Consider the following 20,310-nt stretch of genomic DNA (forward strand, 5'->3'; position numbering starts at 1 on the left):
TTAAGTGTATCTGTACAGTAGTGGTCTCTAAACTGCCCTTACTGTTTGTACAGCAGTTGTCTTTGAATTTGGTATTGCCTTTCCAGATAAAGATCTTGATAGACAGAGTATTTTACATCAACTCAATGGTAATAATGAAAGGGCAAGTGTATTGTTAAAAGCTGTTTTGAAAGTATCTGAGAACAAAACACAGCACCTCATTATGGCATATTTTATAAATCCTGTGTTGTACCCTGCCTTTGAACACTGTGTACACTTCTGGTTGTGCCCCATTCCCTTCCCTCCCCCATGGGTACGTGCTGCTTAGAGCTGTAAGATAACTAAAGTACAGGATTTATTCTTGTTTCCCATCTCCATACAAGGGAGAAGCAGAAAAGGCTGGACTGTCTAGCTTGGAAAGCAGATAACTGAGAGTAGTTTAGTAGAAGATCTGTAAAACAACAAGAAACATGGAGGAGGTGAACAGGGCTCAGTTATTCTCTGCTTCTCATAAGGCAGGAAATGGGGCCACCAAATGAAATGACTGGGTAGCAGCTTCAGAGTAGAGAAGAGGGAGTGTGTGCATGGGCTTTCTTTGTTCTCCTTCAGACAACAAACATATAATTAAATTGAAGCACTCTGCCACAGGATGTTGTAGATGCCAAAATTACAAATGGGTTCAAAAAGGATTAGTCTATTTGATGGATTTTTTTTCTCTTCCCTCCTCCCATGAAGGGCCATTAAATCCAGTGATGCAGATACAGTACTAGGCTCAGGAAGTCTCTCTGCTGGTCCTGGTCTTGTTATTCCTAAGTGCTGCCTGTGAATAATGGGCAGGACTGGCCCAAGCAGCTGCTCTGTTCTTAAGGGAACACAGCAGAGGACCCTGTTCAGTGGGTGGGAAGAGCTGAGGGCAGGATTAGTAAAGAAAGGGGAGGCTGTGTGAATGTGGAGCTGTGCATGTAGGAATTGCTGATTGTCAAAGATCAGGGGGGGCAGCAGAATCAAGATCTGTGATGGAAAGAGAGGATGTGTTTGCCTTATCTTTGCTTCCTCATCAGTAGGTTGTTTGGCTTCAAATAGATTTAGCAGTGTCTAGATGTTTGTCAGCAGCACAAGACCTAGCACTTGAGGAAACTGCTGTGTTATTGTTCCTTTTCTGTACATTAAATTCTTAACTTGTGTGCATGTAGGCATTCCTGTGTAACTTTTTGGTTACCTGAATGAAACCAGAAGGGAAATAGCATGGAAGGGAAAAAAGGAAGGAAGGAAAGAAGCGTCGTCTTGTTGGGTCAGTGTTTGGGGAGAGCAGAAGCTAGCAGTAGTTTGCTTATTGTAGCTTGGTTCTCGGATCTGATTGTTTGCATACATTTACCTATTTTTAACAAACTTAAAATAATTCACTGTGTGGCTCTGTGGAGGTGCTTAATTTGTTTTTGTTTGTTTTTTGTTTTTTTTTTTTTTGGTAGGGTTTTGAGTGTGCAGGGATTCCCAAGGTTACTGGCAGGATATGGGTTCATGTGGCAGCTATGGGTTGTGGGGTGCTAGCCATAGAGTGTATGGGGCCAGTGAGGCCCCATGTGTGGTGCTTGCTTTTGTTGGAACTGATTGGTGGGATGGACTGGATCCAGTCCCATTCTGGTCCTGAAGGAGCTTTGGAGCTGCTCTGGCACTGAACTGCAGTGTGGGGAGGTGGGGGATGCTCCCTGGGATGTGGAGCAGGGAGAAGTGTGCTTGGGAGGGCAGGTGAGCCTCATCAGTTCAATGTGACACGTATGCTGCAGGCTTTGGCTTTGTTCTGGTTGCTGCTTTCTGGCTGTGCAGTCAGGATTGCTGTGGTATAGTTAGCAGCTGTCCTCCTTAAAAAAAAAAAAAAAAAAAAGTGGATGGTGTTTTAAAAAGGCTTGCAAGAGATCACTGATAAAATCTTGATCAAATGTGCATTTTCTCTTTCCTCTTAATTTTATACTTAACTCTCTCTTTAAACAAACCCCAGCCCTTTCACATTTCAGTACAAAACCCCAGCCATGTCTAGACAAAAGCCTGTTGTGATTAGCAGAGGTGTGCTGCTCAATGCTTAGCATGTGCAGGGGTATATTCATGTTCCTGATGGGGTAATGTGCTTCCTGCTTGTGTATGGATTGCAGGGCTTCTATCTGCAGAACTCTTTTAAGAGCTCAGGTTGGAATTGTATGGGTGTAGAAAATTTTACACACTTAAAGTGTGTATTGAAAGGCTGTTTGCCTGTATAGTTATTCAGACTTCATCTATGGCTGCACATTGGTGCCACCTGCTTGTGGGAGAGAATGAGCGGACTCCTATTATTCAAGGAAAAAAAATACAAGGCGAGGCCTCAACATCTGTTCTGGCTTTATTGTTCGGTCTGGCCTAGGCTGTGGGCAGAATGTAGGCCACAGCTTTTGCTTTACTGCTGGCTCTTAAACTGGAAAGGAATCTTCAATGTGTTCTTAAAAGGTTTAAAAATAATAATACAAAGATGCAAAGTTCAAACTTAGGATCAGTTGAACTTGATTCCTTTAGAGAAAAGGCAACTATTGCTATCTATGCTTTTTCTCATTTTCTCCTTCAATTCTTCTAATGGTAATAATTTTTATCACTGCAAAGTGACCTTTGTAATCATTGCTGGGTGATTAATCTTTAACTGGGTAATTTTTAAAGCAATATTTTGCACACAGTTGTAACATGTGATACTGTGGGGTTTTGTAGCACAGCACATGCAGTCATTTTGAGGCAATAAGGCCCTTCACCCTATGTTTCCAGTGCTGCTGCTCTGTACAGAAACCCAAATAGTCACTTTTGTTTCCCTAGGCAGATACAAAAATGCCCTCAGAACTTTATTTGCATATAGATTATAGTGCCAGCCGGGTGTAGTCATGTAGAGGAAGAGCTAACTGCTGCTTCATTTATAGCTTTTTAATTAAAAAAATGTTTCTCAGTTTTCAGGATTCCAGTTCTGTTTCATTTAATGCTGCTATAGTGTGTATAGTGATGGTATTTCTATGAGGTACCAGCTGCTGTGACTAGGCAGTCCTTGGAAAACACAAATGAAAGGGGATCACAAGCATTATCTGCTGACTCAGGGAGAAGTCACATGCAGAAGGAAGTGGAGATGAGAAGCAAAGTTCTTGAAATGTCTTTGAGTTGCTGCTTGGGACACCAGTGCCAGTAGTGGGGAAGGAAGGTGGAAAAAGCTTTCTTTCTGACTCTTTTGTTTGAATTCTCTTGAGTCACATAGGTGTTGTGCTATTGTATCACAGCTGTGCATTTACAATTACACTGTGAGCCTGAGTAATACCAATGAATCCTTAAGAGAGAAGATTTTTGTATTATGGGAGCCTGTGCCTCCCTTGTCTTATTTTGTTTAACAGCCATCATGGGTACTGTAAACTGGGAATTTTATACTATGCAATAAATTTAAATTCTGCATTGATAAAGAAAATGCAGGGTTGGGAATGGAAGCACTTGTTTAATCTCCCTTCACTAGAAGTAAATACATTAGACTTGATCCAAAACTGCTTTAAGAAGCACTTGGCAGCTAAGTTATATTATATGGCAGCTCCAGCTCTTCCAAACAATAAAAGCATCTATTCACCTTTAGATATTATACAATGCATGTTTTATATGTAATGCTCAGGGTTGCATATTAAAAGGAAGAGAAATTTCTTATACTTTTCTTAAAAATCTGCAATATGTGATATAAAAATGAGTTAGTACCAGTTGGGGAGGGGATCAGTAAGTGCTGTTAGTAAAGCAGTAGGTTTGGTAGGTGGGAATCTTGCCATCCTGTACCTTGGATATTTCAGTTGCTGTATAAACTTTATTAACTTAATGAAAGACATTGCTCAGATCTAGAAGTATTTTCTTACCTGTTGTTTTGCAAAAAATCAGTACCTGAAGAATTCCCTGTAATTTTATGGCAAGTGATTTTAAACTTTGGTTTAAGGTTCATGTTTGCTTTCCAGAGAAGCATGCATTTGTATCAAGCACCTGACTGTGGACCTACTATTCTGAGTTAGCTTTTGCCGTTTCTAAATAACAGAAGCAGCTGACTAGAGTGGGGTCCTACTCTTTATGGTGTGTGTTGCAGTGCTCTCACAGTCATGTTTTAGTGTGCTTTGCCTTGAAATCCAGAGGGTTTCAACAGCTCTGAAATGCCTTGTGCAAACAGCTACAGCAAAAACATCAGAGACTACTGAAAGGGTTATGGAGAAGGAAAAATGCTGGAGGCATCCTGCCCAAGCTTCACTTTGACTTGGGCAGGATGCAACTGGAAGCTAAATATGTCTTGACATCTGCAAGAGGTGAGTATAATTTCTCCAAGGGGTCAGTACAGGTGTCAAAAGGAAATGTAAAGCTCCTTAATGGCTCACAGCTGTGGCTGGATCATGCAGCATCCTTAGGGAGAGCTGTGAGGTGGAGCAGGTCCCTCAAGTGCAGGAACTCAAGTGGGAGCTTGCGCTGCTGCCTTGCACAGAGGCAAAATAACAGATGACAGAGTGATTGGTGGCTCTTTGAGAGGCCTCTGTTCCCACTGAGTTTATTCTGGCATGTTTCTTTTCTGACTTGGAGAAGAAAAATAAAGTATGATGTGTCAGGCTGGAGCTGCACAGTACTGCTGGGTTCCTGCTCACAGGCAGTGTTTTACCTTCCTGCATGCTCCTTGTGTATAAGGCCTATTCCACCCATGGTCCTTAAGACAGTTTAAACAGGAGCTCTGTTTGAGGGAGGTGTCCTGGCTGTCCCTGTTTCCTTACTCTTCCTTGTCTCTAAAGATATGTGGTAGAAAACCAGGAACTGGTATTCAGTTAAATCTAACAGCTTTTTTCTTGAATTACTTTTATTTTTTTTAAAGCTCAGGCAGATCCCCTGCTTTGGTTAGTCAAGGGGATGGTGGAAAGGGAAACAATGCTCTCTTTTGCAGTGGTGCTGTTGAAGCATTGTATTTCCTTCTGATGCAAATTACTCCATGGCTAACTTGAAATTGGGGAGGGGTCAGAAGGACAGGGAAGGTACTCTCTGACCTGTAGGGGGGACTTGATGAATGTACATTCATACAGTGACCTTTGGTAGTTCCTGTTTGGAGACATCCTTGTCTCCCTTTCCCTCTCAGGTGTCCTGGCTTGACAGCTCCTGGAGAGAGGTGAGGAGAGCCTTGGCTGCTGTAGATCAGGGTTTGAAGTCTTGCAGTGTGCTGCTCTTGCGTGTGGCAGGCCTGTGCATTAGCTCAGGGAGCCCCCAGGGATGGAGAGCCTCAGTCTGTGGGTAGAAGTGATAGGCAATTAAGTGGCTGTGTTATTTCTCTCCTGTGCAAATCAAGGTATTTCTATACAGTGGTTTTGAGATGTGTCCTGACAGCTTCAGAGGCGGAAAAAGCCCCCACAACATTTTATAATAATATTGATATATATATATATGTGTGTTCTGCCTGACTTCGTCTCCTCCCTTGCACAGTAGAACTTTTTGGGCTTGTGCAGTAAACCATATCTGTAAAATGGGACAAAATTTAAAAATAACATTTTCCTCTCTAAGTGAATTTTAAGCTGGATTCTCTCCTGAGTTTTAATGTATAGTTCATGGAGTAGGGGTATGTTCTAGTGGTAAGAAAAGAGAGAGATATGGTAGCTGCTGTGGAAAAAGCAACTGTGGCTAGTTGGGGCTGCACTTCTCTGCCTGGGTAGAAGCAATGGAAGTTTACATTCCCTGTGAATTCTGATAGTGGAACAAAATTTAGGGGGTGCTGCTTGTAGTAGGTCTTCCTCTTGGAGGAAGCATGATTCCTGACAGACTTGGGACAAATGGGAAAGCTAAGAGTGAGAAAGTGATTACAGAGTGTGTGTTCCTACAACAACTGTGATGCGGAACTAATGGCTGTGGCAGAGACTTTACAAATATCTGGTGGGTAGCTAGATGAAAGCGCAGGATTACCTGAAGTGTCAGATCTTCTTGTCTGCCACTCTACAGCTGCTCTAAACACAGGTTGCACTGGTTTAACTGCAGTTGCTTAAACAAGCAAACCTCATTGATCCTAAATTGATCGGTTCTCCTAAAAAAAGAGTAACCCTTGCCCTTCTTACGTGGCTATTTTTATATGAAATACGCAACAGATTAAATTGCATTATCTTTATAGCTTTAGCACTGAAGTGCAGAGTGTCAGAATTCATCCTGGTAGTCCTTGTTCAGAAGCATGGGACGGTGTTGGGTGAGCACTGCAGCTGTGCATGAAATGGTGCTGTAAAGGGATGTAACCTCTGCTCTGAGGTCCCTCTTGTGCTCTCGTGGCTGTTCTCTCAAGCAGTCATTTCAATTTCAATGTGCTTCCAAATTCTGAGCAGGCTCTTAAGCTTTTTGTTGGTACATCATGCAGTAAGAGTACTTACGCTGTGTATATTTGTGGTGGGGTCAGCACCGTACTTGGAAGAATGCCTGTCATGTCTGCCTTACATATGAGGGACAGTAAATGTGGGCTTGAGAAGGGGTGCTGGGGAGGATGTGGTGCTGGAAGGTGAAGGACCTGGCAAGCATATTTGAATGTAGGGAGGGAGTATCAGCCTTTATGGATGTTTGAGGAATTCCCCACCCCCATCTTTCTATGTGTGTTGGCCTTTATATACTTCTGCCCTTTGCAGAAAAGCATGAGTTTCAGCATAACTCTACTGTGTGCCTTGGACTGGCCTCTACAGCTGTCAAGCAATGAGGTCTGAGGGTGGATAGGTGTGGGCTTGAGTAGAGAGGTGGAATGGGGAATAAGTTGTGGGAGCACTGGAGGTGCTGTTTCACACATATATCACAAGCCCAGTGTAACTTGGCTGGTTGGTGCTACAGAGGGGCTGGAGAGAGAAAGACACTGGGCTGTGGGAACTGAGCAGAAGAGGGTCCTGAGGGTGGCATGAAGCCCAGCATCTGCAGGCACCTCTGCATGATGCCCAGGGAGGGCATGCATGGCTGGAAGGAGGCAGCTCCTAACCCAAGGCATTTTGTTGACCAGGGGAGTTCCTGGGTACCTGTTATGGAGCTGCAATGGAGCATGAGGTGCACATTTCATTACCCTGCTTTTGGGTGCCATGAGGTCCTGCAGTACCTTCCTGCACAGGTTATCACCTCCTAGGGCTGGCTCAGGAAGGGAGCCAGGGATTCCTGGAAGGGCTGTGGGGCTCCCTCTGCAATGCCCCAAAGCCTAGCTTGGGGTTTAACCATGGGACGTGAAACTTCACCCAGCTTACTGTGGGTGAGCTGAGCTAGTGGTGCACTGCTCCTGACAGGGGCAGCTGGGCTGGGATGTGCACCTGATGTGTCCCAGAGTGGAGGGTGTTCAGGCTGCTAAACTGGGAGAAAACTTTTTCCTTTTCCTGATTTAGGTGGGTTTTGCCAGTTCAGTAAGTGAGACTGTGCTAAAGGCAGGCTGTGACATTGCCTGTTGTTACACCTCACTTGGTTTTGGCAGTGTTTGGGCATCAGGCTCCTGAGCTGCGTTTGTATTCGGGGTGTGTTGGCATTTGGGTGGAAATGTTTAAATTCATGGAGACTGGACTGGTGATTTCTGTCTTTGAGTATTTTTATGGGATAAGAATGTGCTTTTCAGTGTAGGCTAAAGAGGAGAGAGACTTCTTACTTCTCTGTTCTTTGAACCCCATGTTAGACTTTAGTAGAACAGGCCATCCTGGATAAGGAGGGTGAAGGGAAACATTTGATAAAGGGAAGGTTTAGGGTTGACTCTTCCTTTGCCTTCTTTGCATTGCAGCTTAGACTTGAAATGAGGAAGAAGGTAAAATGTAATGCTAAATGTTTCAGGACCTGTAATTTTAATTTCAGACACTCTTTGTGTTCTGTGTCTGGTCTTCACCTCCCATCTCTTGCCAACAGTGGATGTTGTCTCTTATCACTCCTTTTTTTTGCCAAGTGTAGAAAGTAATGAACGTGCAGAGTGTGCAAAATACCTTGTATGCACAGTTGCTAACCTCCCTGAAACAATATAAAACCTTCCCAAAAACCCGAGTGAAAGATAATCATGGTGTCTATAATGAAAAAAACTTGCTAGTTCAGTGTAAATATGTTGCTGACAGGTGGTTATTTTTAATACATGCTGTGCTTTAAATTTAAGGTTAAAATACTTTTGTTATAAAATGACTGTTCTTAGCTGAGCAGATTTCAGGCTAAAAACAGTGGTGAAACAATGAGTGTTCATAGTACTGTAATGTAATTTTGTGTTACTAGATCTTTTCTGACCTGTTTTAATTGCATCATGAAGTGGCAGTAATATGTCTAATTGCACAGCACAGAGAAAATAGCATTGTGTTGAAATATTGCATAAAATTTGAGCGTTATGTGGCATTTTGTAGTGGAAATAGTACTGTAGGTACTCATTCATAACAAGATTTGCAAGTTTCTGTCTGCTAGGGCTGGTGGCTGGGCTGGCTGTGTGTGTGCTGACTCAAAGGAGGGAGTTTCTTTCTCTTCTTGTCCTCTTCCTCCTCCTTCTCTTTTGACTGCTTGTGACCGAACATCATCAGAATTGACAAGAGCTTGCTCTTGAAACATACCTTAGTTTGAAGTTGCTTTTTTGAACTATGTGCAGCTGTCGATCTTCACTTGAGACTTGCAGAGCTTTCCTGCCTGCCAGGTGTTAGTTAAGCTGGTTGAAAACAGACTTGTTTTCTGAGTGTGGGTGTGTGTCTCAGTGTGGGTGTGAATGCATTTGGATTTCCCTGGAGCAGTTGAGACTGGGACCTGATTGTAACCTGAGGGACCCAGTGTCACCTGGGTGGGCATTCTGACTGTGTGGGGGATGGAGGCACAGAAGGGCTGCTGGGATGGTGCAGGAGGCACTCAGAAGTGGTGTGGGAGGTTTTATGCATGTGCCTACCCTGAAGGGTTAATCTGTCTGCACAATGCAGTTTCATGATGTCCAGGGCTTGGAGCCTGCTGCCAGAGCCTAGCTCCTCCCTTTTTCATTTAATGATGGCTGGAAGAAAAATAATCAAGTGTGCTGGAAGAGAAACATTAATTAACTTTTAATTTAGATCTAACGTATGCTGCTTAGTGTACTGCAGGAGAGTGTGCAGTATCTGCCATGTTACATAGAGGGTGATGCATTGAAGAAACAAGGAAAAGCCTCGGGTCTGAATGGGAAGATGGGGTTTTTAACTCTGTGGCTGGGTTTTATATCTTGATTAAAAGTTGCAGATGTGTGATAAGTCACTTTTGTATCCATTTTGCATCTGAAATTACTTTCTCTGTAACTTGGTTTGTATCTGTTTTCTCTTAAGCCAAACTTGCAAGGCGAAGTCAGGAGAGAGAGAATCTCGGTATGCTGGTCTGGTCACCTAACCAGAATCTGTCTGAAGCAAAATGTAAGTCCCTTCAACTGCTTTTATTCCATTCTTTCCTTACATGTATCACTTCAAGAATGCAAAGTTACCACTTTTGGTAGAGAGGTTATGTCTGTGACCTTTTCATTATGAATTGAAATTAATTTGAAAAAAGAAAAGCCTACAAAGCAATCCCCAGATAATCTTTGTTCTCCACTGGGCAGCTGCTCAGTGTCAAATCCACAGGGGCCCTGAAAGCAAGAGAAATGTGACAAACATTATTCCGTGGTATGAATTCTTCAAGATACTCATCTGCAGGCCTACACAATTGGCTTTTTTTTGCTGTTGGTGCTGTAGAAGGTGACAGAAAGAACTGGGGAGAGCGAAATGAAAAGTGTTGGGGGGTGGGGAGGGGCAGGAAGTATTTGGTAATTAGTAGTACCTTTTCCTCCACAAAGACAAATCCACATCTGGAGCCCATGGAGGTTTTAAATGCCAGAACAATTGCAGTGCCTTGCAATTCCACGTGAGGGCAATTAACAGCGCTCTGTGTGTGTCTGGGAACAAGTCTCAGTGCTGCTGCCAGATGGCAGAACTAGTGTTTGAAAGGCTTGTCTAGCTACAGTTCTCCTCATGAATAAGTAGGACTCCTTGATTAAAGGGCTGCTGTTTGAATGCAGTAACTAAACCTAAGCGCTTTTGGGGGAGGGAGCTGAAAGGAGCTAATTTTGACTTTGTGCTTATACCTTGATTTTTTTATTTTTTTTTCTTTTTTTATCCTTTCTGATTCGGGGACCAAGAATGAGAATCATGCATTCCTGATCCTCTGCAGTTTTTGTGGTGGCACTGTTAAGTGAATAACTGATTTTCCAGTAGGCTCAAGGCCTGGGATGCATCATAAGGCACATGTGAAGATGTAGTGCCATTTGCAAATAAAGGCAGCAGAGATTGTGCACCAACTGGCTCTGTCACGAAAGGCCTGTGCTCTGCCCTGGGGCATTTGTTCCACTGAGCAAGTTGCCCCTTAAATTACAGAAGGATGATGGTACTGATCTGCAGATAAAAAGGGCTTTGCAAGGATCATGTTTGCCTTCTCTCCTTGTCTGCTCCCTGCTTGCTATTGGATGCTGAAATAAATAAAACTGATGAAGAGAAGAATGTATTTGAGTTATTTACAGCTAGAAACCTCTTAAAAGGTATAACAGCAAGAAATAGTTGCCACCACCAAAAGGAGTGACTGTTCATGAGCTGTCTGTGACACAGGATTCCTGTAGCTGCTGCTTAAGTCTGAATGTCTTTTGAGTCTCATCTCAAGTTTGGAACCTTTAACTCCTGCCTGATAGAAAACTGGTTTCTTGAAGAGGGAAGACAGAATGGAGGAGGAAAAGGAGGGAAGATATGTGGGATTGAGTAAAATAATCCTTAACTGAGTATTCTGTGGTAATTGGCATAAAAATATACTAATAAAGCATAGAGAAGATATAATATCTGCTAAGAAGATGACATGAACATAAGAGGTAATTAAAAAATAGTATGATATTGAGAAATAAAAACTAGGTGGCAGTTGTCTGTTAGTACACTAAAAAAGTTGGGGAAAATATACCTGAATATAACAGCAGGGCTAGAATGAATTTTTCAAAATGCTGAACATTTTAGTAAGTATATAAGACTCACCAGTGAGTTCACCTTCCAAAAGAGGCACAGCAAAAAACCAGTAAAATTCACGTGGAGTTTGGGGAAGTAAAGTATGAGGCTGTTGTACATGTTGTGCATGGCACCAAAAATACCTCCCAGGTGCCTGTTTGATACAGAGGGGTGGAGTTAAGAAATTAGGTATCTAGTAGTAGTAAAAAGCTGAAGGAGCATTGTTAGAGGTGGCTGAGGGGACCTTGGGGTGGCAGATGGGAAGAAGGCAGCTGTGCAGGGAATGAGAGAACAGGGTGGGGGCTGGTTGGTCATAGCTTTGTTTTGTGTCAATCTGAGCTGATAGTTTTGAACAGAATCAGATATTCCTGTCTCTGTCTTTCATTTCTTAAAAATGAACTGTGAAAAACAAATGCTGATGGAGGTAGGAGCTTTTAGGTAGAAACTAAAAATGGATTGATTGGTAGAAATAAGTTTATTGCTCTAATGTATTCAAGAGAGCTGTTAGGCACTGATTGCATGAGAGCCTGATTCAATCCTACTTCCTTGCAAAAGGGGGGAACTTCCTCCAAAACACCAGTGCTCCGCAATGGCTGTGGAGCACTTACTAAATGTATCACAAGCAGAGTTCCCTAATCTGCTTTATGGTTTATGATGAGGGAACATCAGGGGACAGGAGGTGTCTCCAGCTACTCTCAAGTTCACTGACAAGTCTTGGCATCGTTGATAGTGAATCCTAATTAAATGGCATCCATGGGGATGTGTGAGAGGACTGATGATGATCAGCATTTCCATCAGTGATGTGGGAGTTGATAGGGAATTGTGGATGAGCCGTAGACTGACAGGATGGTAAATAAAATTAATGCTACTGACAGTCTTGTAGAGTGCTTTGGGTCTTTTCCTTACTTGGACTGCTGCCAATGCAATGGGCTCTTAATGACCCAACTGCAGGGTTATGAATCTCCGTACTGAAATCTCTGGCTTTCTACATCAAGCCTGATGTTTGGAAAGAAATGGCTTAGAGAGCAATCTTGGGGAAACAGTGGGCAGGTAATTCAGCAAAGCTTCCCAGTGTCGTGCTTGACCCAGAAGATGATGTGGGTGTAAAGAGTGAGGTAGTCACTGGAACAGTTTGCTCCCTCTCCACCCAGCAGCATTCAGGGGAATGAACCTTGGCTTTAGTGTTTAAAAACTGAGAAAAGGATGGAGACAGGAGCTGCTGAAACAATTTGGAAACAGAAGCTGAAGCAAACCCCATCTGTTTAGCTTACTGAAAAGAGACTGAAAGGGGAACTATTGTCAATTATTCTCTCAAAGAGAAATTTTGACATAATAAGAGACACACATAATACAAATAGATGGCTACAAAATAAGCCCACACAGACTGAAGTGAAATGTCCAAGTATGTGGAGGCTTTTTTTTGAGATTGACTGCTGGAAGTTCTTCAGGGAAGCGATAGATTCTTGTATTTCTTGATGCCCTTTTAAATCATGGGTTTTTGTGATGTATTTTCCTTGGTGGGGAAGATCATTAATTGGCAATGTGAAATTGGAAGTGGAAGGAGCTGTGGTCTCCAGGAGGTTGGTGTAGTCCCTTGGGCTGTTCATCTGTGAGTCCCAGCTAACGCATCCATTTCAGTACTGCTCTTCAGGCTGAAGTGTGGGTGAATAAATCTTTCCAATCAGCAGCACATTGGTACCTGTGATTACTTTTGTTTGTACTCCAAAGCCTTTAATCCATCCTGTGCCTGAAAGTTACAGAACTCTTCTCTCTTCCTGTGGCTGGGGCTCAGCATGAACATGGAAGTAGCACATGTTAGCTCTTCCTCAGAGTGAACTGTAGCTCTCATGAGTGGGAGAGTTCTGTGCAATCAGTGGAACTTGTGCAACCTGCCCTTGTTAAAGGGGAATCTGTGCTACAAAACACTGAGCAGATCTGTGACAAGAGCAGTGCAGTGCACCTGAGGGGTTTGGCAGAGGGCTGGCCAAACTGTTGGAGGTTATGGGAAGGTCTCCTGTAAGCTGTTGAAATGAATCCCAGAAAGGCCAATGTGTCAGCCAAGACCTGGTGGATATCTGTGTACCTGATGCTCCAGGCTCACACAGTTAGTTAAAAGCTTGTTTGGGTCCCGTGCACTCTGTGTGCTAAAGAAATGTTTTAGTCACACTGGAGAAACCTTTTACCTGGATGTCATGAAGTGATGGATGTAACAGAGAGGATGAAAGCAAAAGTATGTGTTGCCACATTGCTGATTTCTTTTATCCTCTGCCTTGTTAACCATTAATTCTGGATACAAACCACTTACTGCCTTGCCCATATTAATACCAAAGTTGAAAGCTGCCAGCACGGTCCATATCTACTTCCATACTTCTTCCTTTTTAGGGGTCACTTGCATAGCAGTGCCACCATAGTAGTCACAAAGTTAGCCCAGAACTAGAGGTTTGTCCTATCTCTTTTGAAGATGAAATAAATGTCACTATGCAGTAACTGAACATTTGGACTTAAAATAACTGCTCCCTTCTAGTTCTGCTCCAAATTCCCTGTGCTGTGGCCGGGTCACACCTCACACAAAGAGCTTGCTCTCGAAGTGAGACTCCTGAGAGGCTCTGTGGACTTGGAGCCATGGAGGGCAGCTGTTCTGGCTGTGCTGGCTCTGTCACAGAGGGTGGGGAAGGACACAGGAAGAATGATGCCTTGAGCAAGGTGACATTGAGGAGCAGGAACAGCTAGGTGGAAGACAGGCATCTGCTCTCTCGGAGTGGCACGTGGTGAAGGAGGAGGGGAGATAGTGAAAAATGCATTGTAATGATGCTGTGGAAACCCTGCACAGGATTGAGCTGGGCCAGCATGAAGCTATTAATAAAACAGCAGTGTCTCTCTCTGTGCCAAGTGCGCCAGTGAGTGGAACCAAAAAAATGACTTTGGGTTGGTTTAGAAATGAGCAAGTGTTGGCATGCAGCAGCTGCCCAGGAGCGAGGCACAGACACCAGGCGAGAGGGTAGGATGTGATTATTGCTTTTATGCATCTGCAGTTCAGAGGTGAACTGCAAGAAGGAAAGATGTATTATTTTGCTAGTGATAAGCTCTGCTTTGAAAGTAATTTTTGGTCTTTCTTCTTGACAGAATGTGTGTGCTGCTAGATGGGAGTTTTGTTTTCTCGCTGGTATCTTGATGGATGTCTCCAGTGGATTTACAGTTTATGGGGTGTCACTGAGCAGGCAAATACTGTTTCTAATACCTGTGAGACACTGGATCATGGAGGGCAACTGAATCTTCTGGTCTTGCAGTGCTGCTTCTGTTTGACCTGATGGCTGATTGGCATTGCCAACTTCAACATCCACCAGTCCCTTCCTATGTTATCCTGTGGCATCTCTTTAGAGGCTGCAGCTGGCTCCCTGCTTTACATTTTTGCCTGCCTCGGTGCACATGGGGGGGAATTCAGACATCCTCCTTCTCTCTGTGGAGGGGAAACAGAAAGACTCAGGGGACATGGGGACAGAGAAATGCCAGAACTAGGTGAAACAGCTGAGTGCTCCAACATCTTCCTAATGTGTCTGGCCACACCCTGTGGCTGGGGGGAAAGGGAGCAGTCCCTAAATGTGCTGCAAAAACCTGATGCTGGGAAGGCAGTAATGTGCCAGCTGATGCTCTGATGGAGGAAGAAGTGCTGGTTGCTATGGTTACTAAAGATATTAACCCTGTGGTGTTTGGATGGGTAAGGTTTAGTTAACTGTGCTACAGGCTGGGTAACTGGGAGTGTGTGGTACTCCACCCTAAGAAGTTATGAGTTGGCATTCAGGATTTGAAAAGCCCATGTCCCAACCACATTTTAAAGTGTGCCCTGTTCCTTAGTGTGTAAGCAGCCTTCTTAGGGTGGAAGTGAGTTTTGGTAGCTCTTCTCTGTTGTGATGGTGAATGCCAGAATTTCTGAGGGCAGGTTGGAGGTTAAAGTGGCCAGAGTCTGTCTCTACTTTTAGTTCAAGGGTATACTAAAGATATATATATATATATATCTTTAAAGGTATATTTATCTTTGCATTAAATGGACTCTGGATTACTCTTTAGTTTTTCTTCTAAAGAGAATGATGAGAAAGCTTGGAAATTTATTTTGTCAAATATTCTCTAATTTAAAATGTCTATCAGAATAAAGAACATGAAAATGTCTTCTAAGGTTTCTTGCATGTGTCTGATCGTGATTTGTGTGGCTGGTCTCTGTTTTCAGCGTGTATATGAGCCATAGCTGTTTTAAGAAGAGCTTCTGCTTGGACATAGCCTTTTCCCATTGCCTTACTTACTTTGTCCTGTGTATTCTGTGAACATATGACTCTGTCAGTTATTGTCATTAGCTCTCATTTTATTTTCCATGGGGTGTAGTGTGCCCTAGCAATAAATAAATATGAGAAGAAAACCACAAATGGGAGAGTGTAGACTGGGGAAAGTGCTGATCTTAAAATCTTCCCTTTAGAAAATAAAGTCCCTATTTACAGGATGCATGTAAAATGGAAGGGAATATTGCTTCAGAGATATTTGAGAGCCACATCCTCCCCAGCACACAGGCACTCTTCCTCAGGCAGCAGCAGTAAGGCAGAGGATATAGTCTTGTATGTATCAGAAAAGCTGTTTTTAAGACCCTTCTCTCCTTCATGCCCTAAACAGGGTCCTGGAAACAGTGTTGTTTTATTGAAAAAATGTTGTTTTATTTTGGATCCACTCTCCCCCCATCTTCTATTGTGACCTGGTTTGTGACCCCATAAAAGATGTGTTGATGCTTAGTAAAAGTGCAGCCACTTTGGCCAGGCATGGGAGAGTAGGAACTGCTTAGGCTTTGCTACCAGAGGGAAAAAAAGTATTGTTGAACTCTTAGCTGAGCTTATACTTGGGGTTTTTTTTGTGGTTGGTTAAATGCTGTAGGAGGTTGTGAAGGAAGGTGCATATGTATTGTGCTTCTCCTGTTAGGGATTTTTTTGCTTGTTTGTGTCCAAGATTTTACTTGTTGAAGTGCTGGTTTCCTTTTTTTTTTCATAGTGGTAAAAGTATGAGCAGTGAAAAAAGAGCTGCTAGGTCTCTAAGGGAGGGACTTCAGGAATTGTGATTGTCTCCTGGAGGTACATGCTGACCTTTTGTTGCTGAAGTGAAGATAGCAAAAAAATCCAAACTTAGGTTTGTGCTGTTGGTGTATGCTCCTTACCTAGAAAGATCAGTTTGTTGTCTGTCCCAGTGGCAGCAAAAAGGATTAATGTTAAAGCAGAATTTGGTTTATGTTTATCCCTAATCCAAATTTCATATTATGCAGCGAACCTGGCAGCTGTGAAGCTTGGATGTAAATACAGTAGCTGAAGAATGTGTCTCCATGAATTCTGAAATGAAAGAATTAGTGTTTAATTTAAGATTCTGCTTAAATTTAGCTGTAGAAATAATAGTCATGGCCACTTTTGCCAGCAGCTGCAGTCGCTGCACTTCAGAAAATGCTCAAAAGACAGTGAAAGAATGCAATATATTGTTTTAATTAAGGAAACTTTTGATGCTTATAGTAGTGATATTATGAATAGCAAAAATAAGCTAACCAGCATTTAAAGGCTATGGGTATCCCTGAAATGGCTGAGTTGCCTCAAACTTAGCTGCAGTTTCCCCTTTGTTTGTCATCTGCTGTGCTAGTTGCTGTTGCAGCGCTGTGTGGAAGTCTCAGAGCAGTTCTTTCATCATTATTGCTGCAGGTTGATATTTCTGGATCCTGAATGCATATTTAAATTAAGATGATTTTTTAACCCTTTCACAGTAGTGGAGTAAGGAAAGCAATTTAGTTCGAGAGAACTAGGCTGTGTATTTGGATGGATTGTAACAAAGGTACACTGGATTGTGTTGGTGTGTTTTGTTATTTGGTTTGTTGTTTGTTTTTTTTTTCCCAAAGCCTGGGGGCGGGAAAAAAAAAAAAAAGCCTGAAGAAGAGAATGTGTTGGACAGGATCCAGGAAAAGGATGTCTTATCTAAAGTAGCTTTGCTATCCTGGAGGAATTTTTGCTGCTGGGAGGGGGGAGGTAGTCACCAGTTTCTTCATGTGCCTTGTTCTCTCCTGCCACCTGTTTGTTCCTCCTTTTCACTGCAGCGTGATCCAGGCCTTCTCCAAACGTGTCAAGATGACCCACTTTGAAAATGCTGGCTGCCTCTACTGTGGGACTGAACCCATGCTGGCGCTCAGAGAAGTTTCCTAAGAGAAGTTTAGAGACAGGATGACGTGGATGTAATGGAGTGATGATAGCTGTGTTAAGAGTTACCCTGGCAGTGAGCCTTGATCTGAAATACGTTTGGGAGCAGCCTTAGCCAGCCTGATTGGCGCTGTGCGAGTTGTAGGACCAGTATGACGAGAACTAGGAGGCTGCAGCTGCTTCACGCTGCTTGGCCCAGCCCTGGGACGGGCTGAGTGTGCTCCAGTCTTGCTGGGAATGCTAGGCTTGGGGCATTTCAGAGGACTAGATTGTTTTTTCTGGTCTCTTAGCTGTGAGCAAAAAATAGGAAGGGTCAGGGAACTGAGGGTAACTTTCTAAGTTCTTTTTCTTAAAATTTTTTCCTCAGAGCAAAGTTGGTCAGCAGGTATGTGTTTATAGGTATGTGATGGAAGCTGTGCACAGGCAGGGAGGAACTCTTGTGGGAGATGTTTCCGTGGAGGAATGCTTGAGGAGGTTGTAGCTGTAACAGCTTGCCATGATGAGTTTGTGTGCTGCCAAATGTGACCTTTACAGATCTGCTACTGCAGGAGGCAAAGCAGCCTGGTTTTCTCCAGGACATGTGCCAGAGCTTCCCTCATCATTGTGTTTGCTGTGGCATTATTTGCTCTAATTAGGAACCACTCCTACTGCTTAATTTTGCTGTACTCTTACTTTTGCACTCTGCATTAAGTTACTTCCCTGTTCATGTGCTTCTTGTGCAGGTTCAAATTGTGGTAGGGTTGTAGTGAATTTTCTAGCACTGCAAGGATTAGTGGTAATATGTGTATACATAATAACTTCTCAGTAAGGACTGGGTTTATAACTCCTGGCTAAAAGCCATGATAACCCACCACTGATATCCCAGGGTCTGTTTAGTAACATTGGTTTATCATAAGCTTTTCCATAGAGTGTCTTAGGGTTAGCCTTGAGGGCTGAGAGTCTGCATATAATCCAAGTTTCAGCATGTGCTGTGTGAATCTGTAACTTCATTTTTTTCTAAATTGACTTAATTTGACAGGATTTTAGTACCTTAATATCTGTCGACATGACACTGCTACTTTGGTTAGAGGGTGCTAATCCAAAATCTGGCTGTGGAACCTTGCTGTCTTTCTGCATGGACTTCTTGGAGAGGTCAGACACATCTTTGCAACTCTTCTGCTTCTAAGCCTATAGGAAGTAGATAAGTGCAAGAATGGATGCACTGAGTGTTAGTATCCCCCAAAGGCTGACCTGTCTGTAGTAGGGTGATCCACATCTGCTGAGGGCAGCCACTGTGTGACTCAGAATTATCTCCTTCCTCTTGCTGACTGCTGGCTTGCCTGATGCTTCCCTTCTGCCCAAGTGACATCTCTCAAGGAGGTACCCAGGGGACAAATCGATCATTTCTTTTGCTTTTGTGTCCAATATAAAGGGAGTCAGCGTGGCTTCTCCTTTCTTGTCACAGGCCTTATTATCAGTAACAATAATAATGAGCTATAATTGAACCTGATGGCTATTCTGCTCCCTCATACCCCTTGTGCGTGTGCCCTCATACTGCACAAAGACTCTGTGTTGTGAGGAAGTGGAGTTACACATGCTGTTTAGGAAGCCTGGCTCTGATACAGGGCTTTCATTACTCTGCATTCTTACAGCAACAGAGAGTATAATAGCACTGGTTTTTAGGAGCTTTCAAAATCTCTTTGAGGCTGGAAAATGGACCTTGTGGAAGGTTTCACTGTCTTTAGTGTTTTCAATCTGGATAGTCCTTGGTGGCTTCTGAAGCTGGTTGGCAGGTTACTCAATGAAGCTTTATGTTATTCTTGCTGATTGTTTTGCAGACCAAGAAATTCAATGTATAAAGCATGATGTGGATGAAGAACTGAGAAAATTCCTAGGCAGGGTACTGAAGCCTTGTATTGGATTGCTAGTAGCCTGACTCTGTGGTCTCCCATACTGATTCTGTCATTTGTGTGTGTCAAATTGGTGTGGTGGTGGTGTTGTTGGGGTTTTGTTTTTTTGTTTGTTTGGTGTTTGTTTTATTTTTATTTTTTATATATATTTTCTTTTTGTTCAAATTAGCAAATAAGGCTTTTGGAAAGCATTCACTAGATTGGGCATTCTCAAGAAGTGAGCATGATAATTTCTATTCAAAAATCTGCAAAGGAGATTTCTTCTAACCCAAGTTAGAATCCCCTGCACTGAACAATATGATGATTTTAAATCTTTTTTAAAATAATCTACCTCTTTAACTGTATTGATAACTGTACCTGTGATTGTATTGATAATGTTGCTACTTGAGTTGCTTGGGTGTGTTACTGCCTGTAGTTGAAGTGTATAATCCAAGGCTGTAATCTCCCAGTAAAAACCAAGCCATGGTTTGACAGCAGAATAAATCTTGCTTTAGGGCTTCTCAGACTGAATTGAGAGCACTGTACTGAATAATGCAAAGAGTTATTCTGCCATAAACTCTCTTTGTTGTTTAGGTGTTTGCTGTGTGCATTTATCGTGTCTGTAGCTTCTCTTTCTTTCTTGGAAGGTCATACATGGGAATGAGTATTTTCTCCCTGCCAGAAACTAATGTGTGATGGGTTTCTGTACTCACATAGGCTTTAAACCCAATATCAATTGCTCTGATAATTACATTTAGTACAGTCCAGTGTCTGTGTCTGGTTTAGGATCAGGCTTGCCATGCTAAATGGTAGCCATGCTCAGATTCCATATGGTCACAGTTTAGGTCCCATGGTTATCCCATTTGGCTCTTGCTGTTCTGTGCTAGATCCCAAAGACAATATTTCCTCTTTGTTACTGCCCTGCCAGATCTCTCTCATCCTTTTCTGTAGGACATCTGGCATCATCTAGGTTTGTGGTGCTTAGGGCTCTGCAGATTTTTAAATCTGTGCCATCCCTCCAGTAAAGTGGTGTTCAGTTTGCCATGGCAAACTATGCTATGGGTAACTAATTTGCTCTGCTAATTTGCAGAGCAGATTTCTGACTGAAGGTTGAATGTGATGGATGTATAAGAAGCAGTCTTTCTTCCCAGAGGATCCTCCATGGATGTCCTTACCATGGGTGCCCACATGGCCTTTCTGAAGGAGAACAGCAGCAGAGAGCATCATCCGTCTGGCTTTCCTTATGGCAGTCCTCATTAACACACTGCCCTGTGTATATGCACAGTGTGT

The 20,310-nt window shown here is 42.9% G+C and overlaps 1 protein-coding gene across 2 annotated transcripts in view; it reads left to right on the plus strand.

Moving 5' to 3' along the window:
- RCOR1 (REST corepressor 1) overlaps positions 1 to 20,310 on the plus strand; it is an 83,281-nt gene that overhangs the window by 32,644 nt on the left and 30,327 nt on the right. For both annotated transcript variants that reach the window (XM_086894521.1, XM_086894522.1), the window contains exon 4: positions 9,264 to 9,347. In XM_086894521.1, the coding sequence (XP_086750647.1) occupies positions 9,264 to 9,347 (84 nt within the window). The remainder of the gene's footprint in view (positions 1 to 9,263; positions 9,348 to 20,310) is intronic.

Source organism: Cyanistes caeruleus, chromosome 6, assembly GCF_971803275.1.
Source record: "Cyanistes caeruleus chromosome 6, bCyaCae1.hap1.1, whole genome shotgun sequence".
Taxonomy (NCBI): domain Eukaryota; kingdom Metazoa; phylum Chordata; class Aves; order Passeriformes; family Paridae; genus Cyanistes; species Cyanistes caeruleus.